General features: G+C 63.6%; 1 protein-coding gene across 1 annotated transcript; it reads left to right on the forward strand.

Moving 5' to 3' along the window:
* Nucleotides 1-631: 631 nt before the first annotated feature.
* Cdh15 (cadherin 15) lies at nt 632-17,269 on the forward strand. The gene is made up of 14 exons (XM_027933174.3): nt 632-734; nt 6,463-6,618; nt 6,976-7,131; nt 8,087-8,231; nt 11,205-11,365; nt 11,904-12,032; nt 12,395-12,580; nt 13,510-13,763; nt 14,374-14,516; nt 14,647-14,886; nt 15,064-15,303; nt 15,435-15,571; nt 15,716-15,883; nt 16,714-17,269. Exons 1-14 carry the CDS (start codon nt 693-695, stop codon nt 16,912-16,914), a joined length of 2,358 nt encoding a protein of 785 aa, XP_027788975.3. The 5' UTR covers nt 632-692; the 3' UTR covers nt 16,915-17,269.
* The last annotated feature ends 34 nt before the right edge of the window (nt 17,270-17,303 follow it).

Genomic DNA, 17,303 nt, shown 5'->3' on the forward strand with positions numbered 1-17,303 from the left:
AACCCTGAAGGCAAGGATCAGCAAAGGAAGCCTTGGGGATGGTGGAGGAAGGAGCCTTGCAGGCAGGGGGAACAGGCAGGAGGATCCTGGTGACTAAGTGCAGGAAATGAAGACGGCTTGAGCCCCACCCCAGCCTTCCCGACAGGCTTCCTTCTCCTTCCACTCATTTTTTTAAACATATTTATTTATTTATTTATTTATTTATTAGTTATCGGCAGACACAACATCTCTGTTGGTATGTGGTGCTGAGGATCGAACCCGGGCCGCACGCATGCCAGGCGAGCGTGCTACCGCTTGAGCCACATCCCCAGCCGCTCTCCTTCCACTCTTGAGTCCTTTCCAGACAGCTGTCAGAACCCCTGCCTCTCTGGAGCTCAGGCCCCCACATGTCATTCAGGCCCTGGCTTCGCCCTTTCCGCCGCCAGGCCCCGCCCACGACCCGCACGGTCACTTAGGCCCCGCCCCTCTCCCTCCAGGCCCCGCCCCACCACACACGTGCTGTCACTCAGGTCCGGCCCTGCCCTCTTCCTGCCTGGCCCCGCCCCACTGCACACGTGCTGCCCCTCGGCCGGCCGCCCGAGCACTTGCGCTGTCACTCAGCCAGGCCGCGCTCTTCGGTCTGGAGCCGGAGGCGCCACCCCGGCCGCCGCCGAGCCGGACACTTTTGCCTTGGTAGCTTCTGGCTGGCCCCGATGGACGCCACGTTCCTCCTTGCCCTCGGGCTGCTGACCCAGGTAAGGCGGCCCACGGCAGGGACCCTCCTCCCCAGCGTGCGGTGCAGTTTCTCTCCAGGACCACTGGCCCTGGCCATCCTCTAGGGACTGAGAGCTGCCGGCTGGGGGTGGGTGCCCAGGTGGGTCGCACTCTGCAAGGCCCTGCGGGAGGTGGGATAACCCTAGCCAGGGGTTCCCAGAGGGAGTGCAACCTGCCTCCCTTGGAAAAAGAGTGGACTGGCCAGTACTGGGGAACCAAGCTGAAGGGCAGGTGCAGACCACCTATCGGCCCTTCCCTTTGGAGGTGCAGGGCAGAGACTCCTCCAACCTGCCCCCTTGTCGGGGTGGCCGTGGCCAATCTTCTGGGAGCAGCAGGAGTCCCAGTCAGGTGTTGGTGGGGACTGAACCCCCCACCCCCATAACCCTGGCCAGCATCTGCAGGCTCTGTGCTCCAAACTCTGGCCTGGACATTACCTCTCCTGCAGGAGTGCCTGGGCCAGGGAGCTGGGTCCTAACACAGCCTGTCCACATGCTGTGTCCCACCATGGGACAGCTGGAATGCCTGCTGTCTCCCTGGAGACTCTGCAGCTGCTGGAGTGGATCAGGCCTGAGGGCCACAGACTTCTGTCCACCCATGGTACCTTGGTCTCCCCAACTTGGGCACAGGACAGGTGGCAGGCACACAGGCCTCCGGCCCGCTCTCCCCACTCTGGCCATTCCCTCCACTGGGTCACCTCTTTCGTGTTCTAGGTTGCTAGTGGCACTGGGCTGAGCCTAGAGCGAGGATGTGGCTTCGGTGGCCCCTGCCAGAGCCCAGGGCCCAGCATGATTGGGACCTGGCTGTGGACAGTCTCTGCCTCTTAGATGTGAAGGGTGTGAACACAAAGGGCCAGCACTGCTCACCATCAGTCACTGGGGTTGCTCTAGGGTGGTCCCGGGTGCTGGACATGGTGAGGAGAGTAGGTCCCTTCACAGCAGGGGTTTCCTGGCTCCCTCAAATTCCCATAAGCCTTGCAGTTTGGCTGGCCAGCTCAGGTTTCAGACCCTGACAGCTGACCAGGTGCCTGGCCAGTCAGCCCCTCCAGCAGCTGCTCCACAGGCACTAGCCTCTCAGCCCCAGCCCCCTCCCCGCTGCGGGCCCTCACACCTCACTGCGTGGAGACAGCAGCCCAGCACAGCCTGGCTGCCTAGACCTCACCCTCCAGCCTCTGTCCAGCCCTAGGCATGGACACCCTGCCCCGCTGCAGGCCTGGAGGCCTGCACACCCTGGAGTCTCCTCACAGACAGCTTCCTGCTCAGTGCCCACACCCCACTTGCTGTAGGGGAAAATCTCTGCTGGCACCCAAGGCTGGAGCTGGCTCGGAGGACCCTGGGGGTCCAGCGCCTTTGGGTTTGGGTATCAGCCTTTCCAAGGCCCCAGGCCCCAGGGGAGAGGCTGGGCTGGATTCCGCTTCCCACTCCAGAGGCCTCGCCCCAGGCTCCTGCTGCAAACCCCCTGCTCAGGAGCGGGAGGCCCCCACGTAGGTCCGGGTAGGGAACCAGTCAGTGGGGGCTAGGCCTCCTGAGCTTCCTGCAGGGGCAGTGGGCAGCGTGGCTCACCAGCTCTTGTTGAAGGGCTGGGGACCCTGTCCCTCCTTCCCCAGCTGGTCAGCTCCAGCCCTTTGCCCACCTGGTCCAGCCATCTGGTCCTGGGGCCAGGACCCTGTCCCTCCTTCCCCAGCTCTGCGAGCCCCAGGCTGGCCGGTCCTGACCCGCAGGGCTGTCTCCGGTGGGTCCCAGCTCTCTCCGCACAGAACCCCTCTAGAACCTGAACTCTGAGCCCCAGAGGACAGCAGGGGGCTGGACTGTGTGTTCACACTGGCCCTTGTCGGCCCTGCCCGCTGCATGCTGTCCCTAGCGACTGGTCCTGCACCTGGGACCCTACCCTGCTGGGGGAGGACAGGGAATGGGGACAAGCTGCCCGGGACGCCCTGCCTGAGTCTGGGCATGGGGCCCCGGGGTTGTTAGAGTGACAGGCCCCCCACAGCAGGCCTGGTGCTCCCCAGGGCAGGCAGGCCTGCTCAGCAGCCCCCTACCACTGGCCTGTCCACCCAGCTCCACATGGCGCCCAAGGCAGGCGGCTCTGTGGTGTGGGCCCTGCAGGGTCTGTGCTGCCGGGGGCAGGGCCATGCTGATGGGAGAGAGCAGCTGCCAGCCCTGTCACCCCTCCTCACCCTCCTCTGAAGCCTGCAGCAGCTGGAGAGGTGGGGCCCGCAGGGGAGAGGCTGGGGCCACCCTGGCCGGGCCAACAGCTGGGCCATTCCTGACATGCTGGCCCTCCAGGAACAGGATGGCCATGGATTCCAGCCTGGAGGGAGGGGCTCGGCCCGAGAAGCTTGTGGGGAGGCAGGACCAGGGTTCCTGTCGCCTTTCCCAAGCCCACCCACCCGTGCCCACGCTAGGGCATTCAGCTGTGCAGGGTGGGATGGCTGGGCTGCCCCGCCTCGGCTCCGCCAGCGCACACTGAGGAGACAGCCAGACATACCAGGCAGCGTCCAGCCAGCCCAGGCCCTGTCCTCCCTTCCTGTCCACCACCGGACCCCTGACAGTGGCTTACAGGAGCCCAAGAGGCCACTGGCTCTGTCTACTCTGCTGAGAGGGAGGGGCATCTGGCTTTCTCTTTTCTCACTGTAGGTCCTACTCCCCAGTGCCCAGCACCTCTGTCCAGGCTCAGGGCCTGGCTGGGCTGGACACACTCCCCTCAGGTCACCAGGAATTGCTGGTGTCCCTGCCTCTCAGCAGAGTTGCCTGGCCAGAGCAGACACTTGGCACATGGCAGGAGCTTGGTCATTTTTGGCTCTTTGAGGTCCAGGGACGGACCCCAGTAGGGAGTTGACCCAGCAGCTAGGACTGGGGCAGTGGTCCTGGTGTTCCCAGGGCTTCCACACTGTCCAGGGCTCTTGGCTAAGAACAAGGTCAGAGCTTGGGGGTATCGTGGGCACCTACTTGGGAAGAGGGTCCCTGATGTCTGTTGATCTGGTTTGGCATGGGGAACAGAGGAGTGGGCAGCAGTCCAGGAGCACACGTCCACAAAATGTCCCTTTTGTCCCCTGCCCCAGGTGTGGGGTCTCTGTGAGCTGGCTGTGTCCATGTGGCTTTGTCCTGGGCACCAGATATGCTGAGCTGCCCGGGCGGTGCCCAGGCCTTGCCTTCAGCCAGCCACGTCTTGTGGGGGCAGGGCAGGGAGTAAGCCACTCGAATGCCCCTGGGAGCGGGCGTTGGCTGCCCACTGGTCACCCACCCACACCCATCGTGGCTTCTGATCTGAGCCAGCGGCCCTGCCAGGGCTCTGTGGTTCTGCTGACCTTGTGAACTTGGGCTGGGGACAGGCTGGGGACCCAGAACTCTGGGTCCAGCCTCTGACTTGACCATACCTGGCTAGGGCAAGTCTGTGGGCATTCAGCAAGGCAGCTGGCGGGCTGGGGCACCAGCCCAGGTTTGGCAGCCCAGGCAGGGCCGAGTGTGCACAGACCTTGAGCCCCTCGGTCACCAGGTACCTGCTGAGTGTGCCCCTCTGAACCAAGGGGGTCAGACTTATGGAGCTGACGTGGGTGGTCACCTGCTTTATGGGGGTCGTGAGGACCAAGGCGGACAAAGGAGAGGAGGGCCCACTCTAGGTCCCAGCACTAAACTGGTCCAGAGGGGCTCTGGAACAGCCTGTGCCATCGAGGCTGTGACTGAGACCCCCATGCCGGGCAGGCAGGTTTGCGCTTGGCAGGAATGTGGCCCTGACCTGGAAGTGGCTTGTGCTTGGCCAGCTTTGGCAGGCTCAGAGGCCAGCACTGCCATCTGTCAGCCTCAGAGTGCCTCTGGGGCGGGAGAGTGGCCGACAGGCCTCAGGCCTGAGCACCCTGGCCTGTCCCCGCCAGCCTGCCGTCTACGAAGAGGGTCCACTCCTCTCTGGACTCCCAGGGGCAATGGGTGCAAGGACCAGAGCACTGGCAGCTCTACTGCCCCGAAAGGGCCTTGGAGGAGGGGCCTGAGGTCCTGCCCGTGGGGGCTCAGGCCTCTAGGGAGGCTGCTTCTGTTGGGATATTGCTGCCAGGTGTCGCTCTGCAAGCACAGGGCAGAGGCAAGGGCTGCCGAGAGCGGGATGGAGCCCCTGGCACTGGATGGGGACAGGTTGCCGCCGGGGTGGGCGCAGGAGGCACAGTTAGGCCTGGCTCTGCAGGGTCACCTGCAGTTAGGTCACAGTTAGGTCACCTGGCTCTGCGGCTTCTCCCTCCTGACCTGGCCCTAAGGCAGCCCCCAGGCACTGACGTGGTGCTGTCCTCCTGAGGCCTCACCCTGTGTCCCAGCCCCCACAGACTGCAGTCCTTTGTGAGGGGAAGCCAGGGTGCCAGGCGTCCACCCCACCCAGGGGGTGGCAGCAGGGAGCCACTGGCCCCTGTTGTTAGGAGGGAGTGCTGGGCACGGTGGTCCTGCAGGGAGGAGAGTGACCTTGGTTTGGCCCACTCTGCCCCATGCTCCCCGCGCCACAGAGGGAAGGGGGAGCAGGTCACCTGTGAGTCCTCACCAGGGCTGCTGACGCCTGTCACACACGGCAGGAACCTCCCTGGGTGCGGGCCCAGTTGGAACTCCATCTTGGCTGTGGCTGGGCACAAAGTGGAAGGGCCTAGGAGGTCCCTGCCCTCTGCCACCCCCGGAAGGGCGTTGGGGCGGGCACCCCTCCTGCACTGGTGGGGGCAGAGAGCCATGTTGGCAGTAGCCTGGGCCTCCTCCCACCCAGGGAGGCCCCAGGCTCCTGCAGACAAGGGCCGAGGCTGGGGAGAGCAGGTGTGGACCCCAGGCCTCAGCCACCTCGCTGAGGCTGGGCATGCGAGCGCTGGGCACCTGTCCTGGTGCAGCCGCTTCTGCTGAAGAGAGTGGAAACCACAGCACCCGCTGGCACCGTGCCCCAGCCCAGGGCTTCATGGCCCTGCACAGCTGTGGTCGTGGGACGCTCACACCCAGGAAGTTCCAGCATCAGGGAAAGTGCTACTGGACTGGGAGGGACGAGCAGAGGAGAAGGCCCAGACCCGCAGGCAGGGAGGCTGGCAGCGGGTGACCCCTGCGTGCCCCTGCCCTGCTGAGTGCTCGGGGAGGACAGTGCCAAACCCAGCCAGCCCCCACCTGGCCAAGCCCCTCTGCACCCACCCACCCTCCCTGCCCCTCAGAGCTGTGGGAGGATGGGAGGGCCATGTCACCCCCCTGACCCCTGCCTCTGACGGCCAACCGTGTGGGAGGGTGCCCGGCCCACCCTGCCATCCAAGCTCCATGCCCACGGGGTTCCTGGGGAGGCTGAGTTCTAGTGCTGGGTCTGCAGCCCACCCACTGCTGCTCCTCCCCCTTCTCTCCCAGCCACGTCCTCCTGGGGGCAGCTCCATCTTGGCTATGGCTGGGCACAAAGTGGAAGGGCCTAGGAGGGCCCTTCCTGGGCCCCACTGAGCCCTCTCCACCCCAGGGGCACCTGAGTCTGCTCTGGGCGCAGTGGGGTCCCTCATGCCCCCACCCTCCTACCAACCACCTACCAGGAAACAACCCCCAGGGGCCTGGGGCCACCATGAATGTGGCCCAGATTCCTGGGGGTGGGGGCTCAGCACTTGGGGGTGTGCCTGCTGGGGCCCCCCACCTGTGCCCTCCAGGGATGCAGCCAGGTGGTGTGGAAGCCACCATGGGGCCAGCTCCCACCAACAGCCTCCCACTTGACCATGGCTTGTCTTGGTTGCAGAGCCTTGGCCTGTCCCAAGGGGTAGCTGGGCTGCAGCCCCGCACCCTGTACCCCTGGCGCCCCGCGTCTGCGCTGGGCCGCGTCCGGAGAGCCTGGGTGATCCCGCCCATCAGTGTGTCGGAGAATCACAGACGGCTCCCGTACCCCCTGGTGCAGGTGAGGATAGAGCCCTGGAGGAGACTGGCTCATCCTGGTGGGTCCTGGAGGTGTGTGCACCCAGTGTCCCCGTTCCCGAAAGGTGTCCTGCTGATAGGGCCCAGCAGGCAGTGGGAGAGGGCTCGGGAAGGCCCTCCTCTCTCATCCAGGCTGGAAGAGTGGCCTTCGCTCACCAGGCCCCAGGAGTCCCAGAGACCGGGTCCCCAAAGACACTCAGGGGCTGTGCCCAGGACAGGGCTCAGTCAGGACTGTGGGCCATGCCCAGCTGCCCTCCCAGCCCATCCTCTCTCCCGTGGGGGGATCCTGGGGGCTTGGGGGCAGTCCCCGCCGGCCTCTCCCAGCCTCTCCTGCCTGCAGATCAAGTCGGACAAGCAGCAGCTGGGCAGTGTCATCTACAGCATCCAGGGGCCTGGCGTGGACGAGGAGCCCCGCGGCGTCTTCTCCATCGACAAGTTCACTGGACGGGTGTTCCTCAACGCCATGCTGGACAGGGAGGAGACTGACCGCTTCAGGGTGGGGCCTGCCCCTCAGCCTCTGCCCAGGCCCAGGCTCCAGTCTGGCGGGGCCGAGGCTGGCTGGGTCTTGAGCTCTTTGGGGGGTGGGTTGGGGACGTAGTCCTGCAGCCTGAGGGGTTCCCACTTCACAGAGGGGTGTGCCCAGGGCCTGTGGGGTGCTGGGTGGGCCTCCAGAGGGTGGACAGCCAGTTTGCCCAAGCCTTGTTCCATTTGGCGAGGTGCACATATTCAAGAACCCCAGAGAGTCAGCCCCCGCAGCGGTGACTGTTCTTGGGGATGGGATTGGCCAGGGGCCACCCCTGCAGAGGAAGGTGAGGAGCCTCCTTCAGGTGGGCCGGCGGCCGGCAGGTGAGCCCAGGACCACACTCAGCTTCCTGCAGACGGCAGCTTGCCACCCCTGCACCCCGACAACACCCTGCGGGGCTGTCAGGGGAAGGGCTTCCAGCCGCTTTCCTCCTGGACGCCCTAGATCCTTCTCCAGATGTGAGAACTAGCTTGGCTTCCCACCCAGGAGGTCGTGGGAGAGTACTTGTTATCTGGGGGGACAGGGCCTCTCTCTGTTGCCCTTCTGGCCCCCAAGGAGCTGGGAGAGGTGCCTGCCACGGGCCAGCCTGGAGAGTCCTCCTAACCTGGGAATCACAGCATGCCCTTCTCCAAAGGACGAGAGGCAGTGGCACACGCGTGTGCGGGGGAATTGGAAGTCATTTCAGGAGGAGAGGACCTGGAGAGGGGGGCTGGGAAGCCTGGTGGGGCCCTGCTCCGGGCACACGGGGGCAGCTGTGGCTTCCTGGAGTTGGGCAAGAGGGGAGGCGGGTGGTGGGGACGGCAAGCTCCCTCAGGGGACACTCACTGGCTGCAGCACGTGCCTCGCCTGCATGGCCTCACTGCTCTGGAGGGTGCCAGGCTGCATGGCCCGAGGCCTGCAGCGCCAGCCCTGCCCTCTGTTTGGACAGCTAAGGGCTTTTGCCCTGGACCTGGGAGGATCTACCTTGGAGGACCCCACAGACCTGGAGATCGTGGTTGTGGATCAGAATGACAACCGGCCGGTCTTCCTGCAGGAGGCTTTCACAGGTCACGTGCTGGAGGGCGCCGCCCCAGGTGAGGCCGGCCAGGTCCCCGACAGCCACCGGCGGACAGGCCTTCAGGAGGCCCTAAGTGCAGGGTCTCCTTTAGCTGGCATCTCAGGCCTGTGCCTGGTGTGCACCAGGCCCTGGGCTCAGGCCCAGCACTGCCTAAAAGGGACCTCTAAGGGTCGGTTCAGCCCGGGTAGCCTACTGCCCATGTGCCCAGAGGCTCCCCAGCATGGCCAGACCCCAGGGGAGCCTCCTGCCTGCAGGAAGTTGGAGGTGCTGATTGGCGTCAGCCCACGTTGATTCTGTTTCACACCATTTTTTGCTTTTCAAGATTCAAAGTGACAACTTTTTGCTTTTTTTGAATTCTGGAACAATCTCACACCTGCAGGAGAGTTTCAGGGAATCCCTGTGCACACATCACAAGGACGTGCAAAGCGTTTCAGCTTCTTCCTCTTTCTGCCCTCCGTGTCCTGAGCTGCCCAGCAGACCTGGCACCGGGCATTTCTGCACGCGTCAGTGTGCGATCAGTAATAACGCTCGCGGCAAAACCAAGATCAGAACCCAATATTCTCCATATAATATCTGCTCTACAGCCTTCATTAGGTGCCCCTTCCCCGGGGATCACTTTTTCTCCTGAGGCACTGAACCTGGGTGCTCACCACTGAATCTCACTCCCAACCCCCTGAGCCAGGGTCTCCTAAGGTGCCAGGTTGGCCTCAGACTTTTGTCCTCATGCCGGGATCACAGGTGTGACCACCATGCCCTGCAAAATAATGACCTTCCTGACAAGAGGGTGCTGGGTCACGTCTGTGCCCCGGATGGCCCTGGGCCCTGGCTTCCTTCCTGTCCGTGCCCCGCACCTGTGTGCGGGCCACCCTGCCCCCACCAGGCCCTGCAGAGAAGGGCCACCAGAGCTGCCTGCCAGCCTCAGCCTGGTGGTCACCTGCGGACACTGAGGCAGTTGCTGGGTGGGGTCCTGGGTGAGCCTGGGCCTCCCAGGCCGTGGCCTCAGCTCAGACCCCTCAGTGACTGACCAAGGGACTCAGCATGCAGGGCCTCCGGGCGCTTCCCAGGGTGCTGCGCGAGGTCCCCACGCCCCGCTGTCTGTCAGTGGGTGCCCTCGCCTGTGTGCGTGGTGGTCTCACCCTTCCTGTGTGCTCAGGGAGACCCCACTGGCAGCAGGACCAAGACCCTGTATCTGGGGCTCCTGGGACCCTGGCCGTGCCCTGTCCTGGGAACCCGTCAAGTGCAGCTCTGTTCCCTTTGTCTTTTTCTTCGTTGTTCCTTTTTTTGGGTTATTTTGGTTTGGTTTTTTGATTGTTTTTGTTCCAGGGTCTGAACCGGGGCGCTCTACCACTGAGCCACATCCTCAGCCCTTTCTATTTTGAGACAGAGTCTCACTGAGTTGCTTAGGGTCTTGCTAAATTGCTGAGGCTGGCCTTGAACTTGAGATCCTCCTACCTCAGCCTCCCCCATCACAGGCGTGCGCACCCCACCTGGCAAGTTCAGCTCTTTTCTTCCCTGTGTCTTTGTGGCTGTCTTGCTCCTGTTCTATGGAAAGAGGAGGATCAATGTACCCCAGATGCCCTGGGGGTGAGTTGCAGGGTGGGCTTGGGTCCCCAGGCCCTTAACCCCAGCAGCAGGCAGCTCAGGGTCTGCTTCTGCAGGACCCACCAGCAAGCTCCACCCTGGAGTCCAGGGCCCATCCTCTTAATGGGAGCAGATTCTCAGCCTCTAGTTCCTCTAGACACTGGCGTCTTGGAGCACGGGGTCGGGGTGGTGATGTGACCTGGGCCCTGTGTTCCTGAGGGGTGTCCTTGTGGCTATTTGGGGCACAGATCTACCTGTCACTGGGTGCAGGTGTGTGCCAGTTCTTCTCTGTGTGGAGCCTGTGTGACTCCCAGCTCCGTCCTCCACTGGAGGCCCCTGAACCTGGGGTGGTGGGGAGGGTGGTTTGGACTCCCCTCCCACTTGGCAGGCGGCTCCCCGCCATCTGGGCGCTCCCTCCAGGTGTGTCCAGCTTCCCACGTTGCTTCTGTGGCCCGAGGAGCCCTTGTTCTGCACACCCCTCCCCCAGCACTGGTGTCCAGATGTGGTCAGTGGCCATCGAGCCACTTGCTGTCTGGGCCTCTCTAACAGTTGTGGCTGGGAAACATGCCTGTCTGTAACACACGCCGACGGGTGTGAGGCCATGTGTGTGCAGAGCACACACAACACGCCAGCTCCCAGTGGCCCCGCTGCTTCCAAACACAGGGTCCTTCTAGACCCTTGGCCGTTGTCCTCATGTCCTGATGGGAGAAACCTGGCTCCGCGGTCCGTGATGTGTCCACCCACTGGCTGGCTGGAGAGCACACAGGCCTTCCAGGATGCCAGCCTGTGCTCCAAGACACCTGCCCAGTGCTGTCCATGGCTTCACCAGCGTTTACCTGGTCAGGAGCTCTGTATGCTCAGGTGCTGGCCCCTCCTGGGCTGGATGGTGGCTGACATCTGCCACCGTGCATTGAACACGTGGATCTTGAGACACGCACAGCAAAGATTTGCTGGCTGAGCTGCCCCAGGGTGTGTGGAAGCCTGTCCTTGTCACTCTGCCTCCCTGGCTTAAGGCTCAGACACCTGAGCTGCAGGGAACTGTGGGTAAATCAGGAAGCACGGTCTGTCCGCAGCACCTCAGGCCCTGGCGAGCTAGCGCCCCAGGGCTCGTCAGTGCTGGCTCTGCTCGGCACCCCTGTACCCACGTCTCCCTGGGGCTGGGCTCCCCAGGGTGCTGCTCTCACCTGGCACCTGAGCCTCTGCGACCACCCTGCCCACCGCTCCTTCAGTGGTGGAGTTCACAAGTCCAGGTGGGCTGCAGGGCCAGCGGGAGCATCCCGGATGTGAGGGCTCGTGTGCGCCGTCAGCCTCAGCGGGCAAGTTCTAGGCCTGATCTGTGGCCAGCCGTCGGCCCAGACCCCCACGACAGCCCTGGGGGCGTCCGCCCATGCCTTCCTGTCCTCCCCAGGCACCTACGTGACCAGGGCTGAGGCCACGGATGCCGACGACCCCGACACGGACAACGCCGCGCTCCGGTACTCCATCCTGGAGCAGGGCAGCCCTGGGCTCTTCAGCATTGATGAGCACACGGGCGAGATCCGCACCGTGCAAGTGGGGCTGGACCGTGAGGTGAGGTGGCCGGGCCTCTGCTCTAGCCCACCCCCAGCTGCCCCCTCTGCTTCCTTCCAGCAGAGGAAGGGAGCTGCCCAGACCCTGTTTGGAGGACTCCTGTGGGTGCCTCCTGGGGTGAGGACCCCTGCAGTGTGCTCTGTGCTCCCACGCAGCAGGGTTCCAGCACAGTGCGGCCCCACCGTGCCGAGGGCTCCCTGCTCGTCCCTCACTCTGACTGACAGCTTCTGTCCATCCTTCCTCTGTGGGACCCTGCTGCCCTGGCAGCCAGGCTTCTGGCCTGGGACCCATTCATTAGTGCCCCTCTGTGCCCAGTGGGTCCAACACCAGAGCTGACCCCTTGTCCACTCACAGGCTAGGGCAGAGGTCAAGGCCGATGATGTTGCTGAACCCCATGTGCTGGGGGTACCCAGAGCCAGCTGGGACTTCTGACACCACCAGGTCCCTGCACAGGCTGAACCTGTAGGCAGCCTGGCCCCCGCCCCTTCCCGTCCCTCTGGTAGCTCGCCAGATCTTCTAGCCCATGTCACATCCTCAGGTGGTGGCCGTGTACAACCTGACGCTGCAGGTGGCCGACATGTCTGGAGAGGGCCTCACCGCCACGGCCTCCGCCATCATCTCCCTGGACGATGTCAATGACAACGCTCCCGAGTTCACCAGGGATCAGGTGCTGCCCCTGCCCCATTGGCCCTGGTGTGGGTCGGCGAGGGGATGGAGGCTGGCCTGCCTCTCAGGAGGGTCCTGAGCCAGGAGCCCGGACCAAGTGTGAGGGTCCACCAGGACAGGCGCTGCAAGTGGGAGAGGGGCCCAAGGAGAAGTGGCCATGTGTGACCGTGGCTCAAGCAAGGAGCATCTCCTGGGGGAGCAGCCAGCCCTGTCCTTTGGGGGAAGGTGGCACACATGGATAGTCACTCTGGAAACAACCCAGGACACATGGTGGTGGTGGCAGAGCAGGCTTGAGGGAGGAAGGGGGTCCCCAGGGAGGTGGCATGGCCTGGCCAGCCATGGGTAACCAGCTGGTCCCCCTAGTTGTCCATGGAGGCTGCAGAGGCCATCAGTGGAGTGGATGTAGGACGCCTCGAGGTGGAAGACAGGGACCTACCTGGCTCCCCCAACTGGGTGGCCAGGTTCACCATCCTGGAAGGGGACCCGGAAGGACAGTTCACCATTCGCACTGATCCCAAGACCAACGAGGGCGTGCTGTCAGTGGTGAAGGTGAGAGGCCCCGGTCATGTGCACACCTTGCCCTGGCAGAGGTGTGGACCACGCACCCTGCATGCCCCCATCCTGAGCTCTCCTGGGCTCCTACCTGCAGCTGTCTGCTGACCTCCTGGGGTCTCGCATGCGTCCTTGGGTGAGAGCAGTGGAGGGCAGAGCATGCTGGGACTGCAGGGTCTAGGACACTCTGACCACGGGGCAGCAGGGCCAGAGGGAGCTGCCAGTTGTCCTGTCTCCGTGCTTGTGATCCATGTATGTGTGCTGCCTGTGTCAGTCCCAGTTCTCCCAGGCAAGCAGAGTCAGCAGGAGCCACACAGAAACACGCGTGCACGTGCACACATGTATGTGGACAGGCACATCTCAACGTTGATGCAGTAGAGAACTTTCTGTGAGACTGGGGCTGTAGCTCTGTGGTGGAGCATATGCAGGCCCCTGGGTTCAATCAGAGAAAGGAGAAAGAAACTGCTTTGCAAGAAACTGACTTGTGCATTTGGGGCTACTGGAAACTCACTCAGGAAGCAGAATTTCTTTGTCCTCAGAGACAAAACGCTTTGCTCTCAAGGCCTCACCTACATAGGGAGGGCCCACCATGAGCCAGGATGGTTTCTCTGCTTAGCATCAGCTGATCACACCCACCAGGTGCCTGCACAGAGAAGTCTGCTTGGCCTTGGGCGGCTGTGCTCTGCTCTGACTCACAAGACGGACACACCACCCCCAACAAGTTCATTTTGAGTGATGGGTGCTCATTTTGTTATGTTTGTATTATCCTTTGAGGCTTTTACTCCTGCATAGTTTTGACCTGTCAAGGTTAAAAGGGGATGAAGGGGACACATGCTCTTGGGACAGGCCCAAGGAGTGCCCCCCAGGAGCCCTGTTAGGTGCCTGGACTTGCACCCAGAGTGGGTGGCCTCTGCCTCCTTCCACAGCCCCTGGACCACGAGAGCCGTGAGCACTATGAGCTCATGGTGACGGTGCAGAACGAGGCCCCACTGCAGGCAGCTGCCCCCCGGGCTCAGCGGGGCCAGGCCAGGGTCAGCGTGAGGGTGCAGGATACTAATGAGGCCCCTGTGTTCCCGGAGAGCCCACTGCGGACCAGCCTGGCTGAGGGGGCACCCCCAGGAACCCCTGTGGCCCTCTTCTCTGCCAGAGACCCTGACACACAGCAGCTGCAAAGAATCAGGTGGGCCTCCTGGGTCTTTGGGGACAAGGTGTGAATGCGCTGCCCTGTGAGGGTGCCCTGGCTCTGAGGGTCAGAGGCGGAAAGATTGTCTGTGTGCATTCCATGGGGTCTGGGGTCCTGCTGTGCTGTGTCCCCTGGGGCAGGGCAGGGCTCTAGGTGTCCCTGTGGACATGGCCACAGACCTCTGAATGTCCACTCTGTCTGTGCTGGTGGGCCCTAGCTCCTGCAGGCCTGGTTGGGAGTGTTTTCATTTCACCCCCTGCTGACCTGGCCCAGTGTGCTTGTCTGCCACCACGGGCTTCTGTACACACCTGGCACTGACCAGGACTGAGTTCAGGCTGTCGCTCCAGGCCCTGGGCAGCTGCTGGCCTTCTCTGAGCTTCAGCTTCCTCATCTGGCTGGGGCAGAAACACCCCTCGGGCTGTGGAAGGGACTCTGCACCGAGGCCCCCAGAGTGCTGTTGTGGGTGCATATGCATGGCCTGGGGGTGTGCGTGTGTGCAACATGAGAGGTGCATGTGTGCATGGCTGTGTCGTCGGGTCTGCAGCGTATGTCTGCGTGCCCCCGTTCCAGGATGTCCTGGTAGGTTCCACTCCTCTCCCACCCACAGCTATTCCAAGGACTATGATCCTGAGGATTGGCTGCAGGTGGACAGAGCCACAGGCAAGGTCCAGACCCAGCGTGTGCTGAGCCCCGCCTCCCCCTTCCTCAAGGACGGCTGGTACCGGGCCATCGTCCTGGCCCTGGATGACGGTGAGTGGGACCCTGTGCCCGGCTTCAGGGCTGTCTGGCCTGGCTGGGCCTCTCTCCTCCCAGGGCTCCACCCAAAGGGTGGGTGGTGGGCTGGGGCAGGGCACCCAGCCTACTGCCGCCATGCCTGCAGGCTCTCCACCCAGCACCGGCACCGGCACCCTGTCCATCGAGATTGTGGAGGTCAACGACCATGCACCTGTGCTGGCCCCTCCACTGCCCAGCAGCCTGTGCAGTGCGCCGGACCAGGGGCCTGGCCTCCTCTTGGGTGCCACAGATGAGGACCTGCCCCCACACGGGGCGCCTTTCCTTTTCCAGCTGAGCCCCAGGTTCCCAGAGCTCAGCCGGAACTGGAGTCTCAGCCAGGTTAACGGTGAGTCCCCTAGCTAGGGCCTGGGACCTGGTGGTGCATGGAGGGCATGCGCCACTGGCCACATCTTCAGGCTTCTCATGCCCAGTGGGTGGACGGGAAACCGAGGCCTAGGGATTCGGATGCTGTTTGGACGTAGGGCGGCCCCAGGGTCTCTGCTGACAGAGTGGCCCTCTCCAGTGAGCCACACGCGCCTGCGGCCACGGCACCAGATCCCTGAGGGCCCGCACCGCCTCAGCCTGCTGCTCCGGGACTCTGGGCAGCCGCCCCAGGAGCGCGAGCAGCCACTGAACGTGACCGTGTGCCGCTGTGGGCCCGACGGCGCCTGCCTGCCGGGGGCCGCTGCGCTGCGGGCCGGGGGCGCGGGCGTCAGCCTGGGCGCGCTGGTCATCGTGCTGGCCAGCGCCATCCTGCTGCTACGTGAGTGCCCCGCCCACGCGGGCCCGCCCCTCCCCTCCCCTAGATCCGCATGTGGGCCCCGCCCCGCCCCCCTCGGGTGGCCTTCCCCTCTCCCACCCAGCCCCGACGTCACCTCCCTCCGCTCGCCCCAGTGCTGGTCCTGCTCGCGGCGATCCGCTCGCGGTTCCAGCAGCCGCCGAGGGATAAGGGTCCGCTGCGCGGGCTACAGGACGACCTTCGCGACAACATCCTCAACTACGACGAGCAGGGAGGCGGGGAGGAGGACCAGGTCAGTGGAGCAAAGGTGGTGGCTCAGAAACGCTGAGCCCCGGCCAGGGGCTCCCCCAGGAACAGGGCCACGGGCCCTTCCCAGCCGCGGGACAGCACCCAGAGCCGCCCGGTGCCTCCCTAATCGCACCTCCTGTGCTCCCAGGATGCCTACGACATAAGCCAGCTGCGCCACCCTACAGAACTGCCGGCTCTGAGCCTCCCCTCCGGACGGCCACCCCTGCGCCGTGATGCTCCCTTTGGCCACGTGCCTCGCCAGCCACACCGCGTGCTCCCCACCAGCCCTGCTGACATGGCCAGCTTCATCAGCGATGTAGGTGGCCCTGGGGAGTGTGGAGGTCAGAGGGGGAACTGTGCATGCCCACACGCACACCCTTGAGTGAGCACACATGCACAGGTACATATGTGTGAGCTCACGGGCCTTTCAGTCTCCACACTGTGTGTCCACCTGGGATATTAGCCTCTGGGCTGCAGGTGATCAGAGAGGACTCACTGGTGGGACCCTGGACATGCTTTGGGGAAGCCTGAGCTGCAGCAGGGCCTGCAGGCTGGGTGTGCACTTTCCAAGCTTAGCATTGGGGGTGGAGTGTGGTGTCAGTATCTATGTGACAAAGGGAGATTGGCCATCTACTGGCCGAGACTTGGACCCAGGTGGCCCTTGGCCTCCATCTATGAAGCTCATTGTGTGGGTTAAGAGGCTGGACTTTCCCTGGCTCACTACAGTGGTGGGTTGGGGTGGGTGGGTATCAGTATCCCTGGGCCTGCTTTAATGGTCAGCTGAGACATCACAGTAGCCATTTGGATACTCCCAAGCCAACATGCAAGATGCCCAGAACATGCAAAGCCACGGGGGCCATGCAGGGAGACGTCCACTATTTGCTGTCATGCAAAGCCCCAGCAAACTCAGTCACCCTGCAGCAGCAGGCACAGTGCTGGTGCTGTTAGAGGAGTGACTCCCTGCCAGGTGGTGGCAGCTGCTCGTGGAGCAGGGCTGGCTCCTTCCACCTGACCGCCTGAGGACTGCCCTCTCAACCCTGCTGTGCCCTGGGGCTCTGCTACTGCAGACCTCCCCTGGCTGCGACAGGAGTGTGGCAGGCTCCCCGCTGGCCTCTGCCGTCCTAAGCTCTGTGGGCCTTTCTGCAGGGCCTGGAGGCGGCGGACACTGACCCCAGCGTGCCACCCTATGACACGGCTCTCATATACGACTACGAGGGGGACGGCTCTGTGGCAGGAACGCTCAGCTCCATCCTGTCCAGCCATGGTGACGAGGACCAGGACTATGACTATCTCAGGGACTGGGGCCCCCGCTTTGCCCGCCTGGCAGACATGTATGGGCACCCATGAGAACCAAGGCCAGGAGTGGAATGCGCTCTTTGGACGTGGCCACCTGACAGGGAGGGGGCCTTCTGGGGGCACCTGCACCCAGAGACCACAGTGTAACCTAAGGGCCTGACAGGCAGCCCGTTCATAGCCAAGGCGACCTCTCCAGGACCACTGCCTCTGGCCTTTCTCCCAAGGCAGGCTGAGTGTGAGGGGACGGCACTTGGAGTCTGGAGTGAGTGGCAGGAGGTGGCACCCTCCTGCTGGAGTTGGGGAGCTGCTTCCCATCCTTGCTGGGGTCACCCCACCTTTGCCCCCCTGGAGGCCATCTCCTCTGTACGGAAGCAAGAGCCTCGTGGTGAATCAGAGTTAAAGTCTTGCTAGTTTCTCCCGTGCTCTGTTAGTGCCCGCAC

The sequence above is a fragment of the Marmota flaviventris genome, chromosome 18, assembly GCF_047511675.1.
Source record: "Marmota flaviventris isolate mMarFla1 chromosome 18, mMarFla1.hap1, whole genome shotgun sequence".
In the NCBI taxonomy this organism is placed as follows: domain Eukaryota; kingdom Metazoa; phylum Chordata; class Mammalia; order Rodentia; family Sciuridae; genus Marmota; species Marmota flaviventris.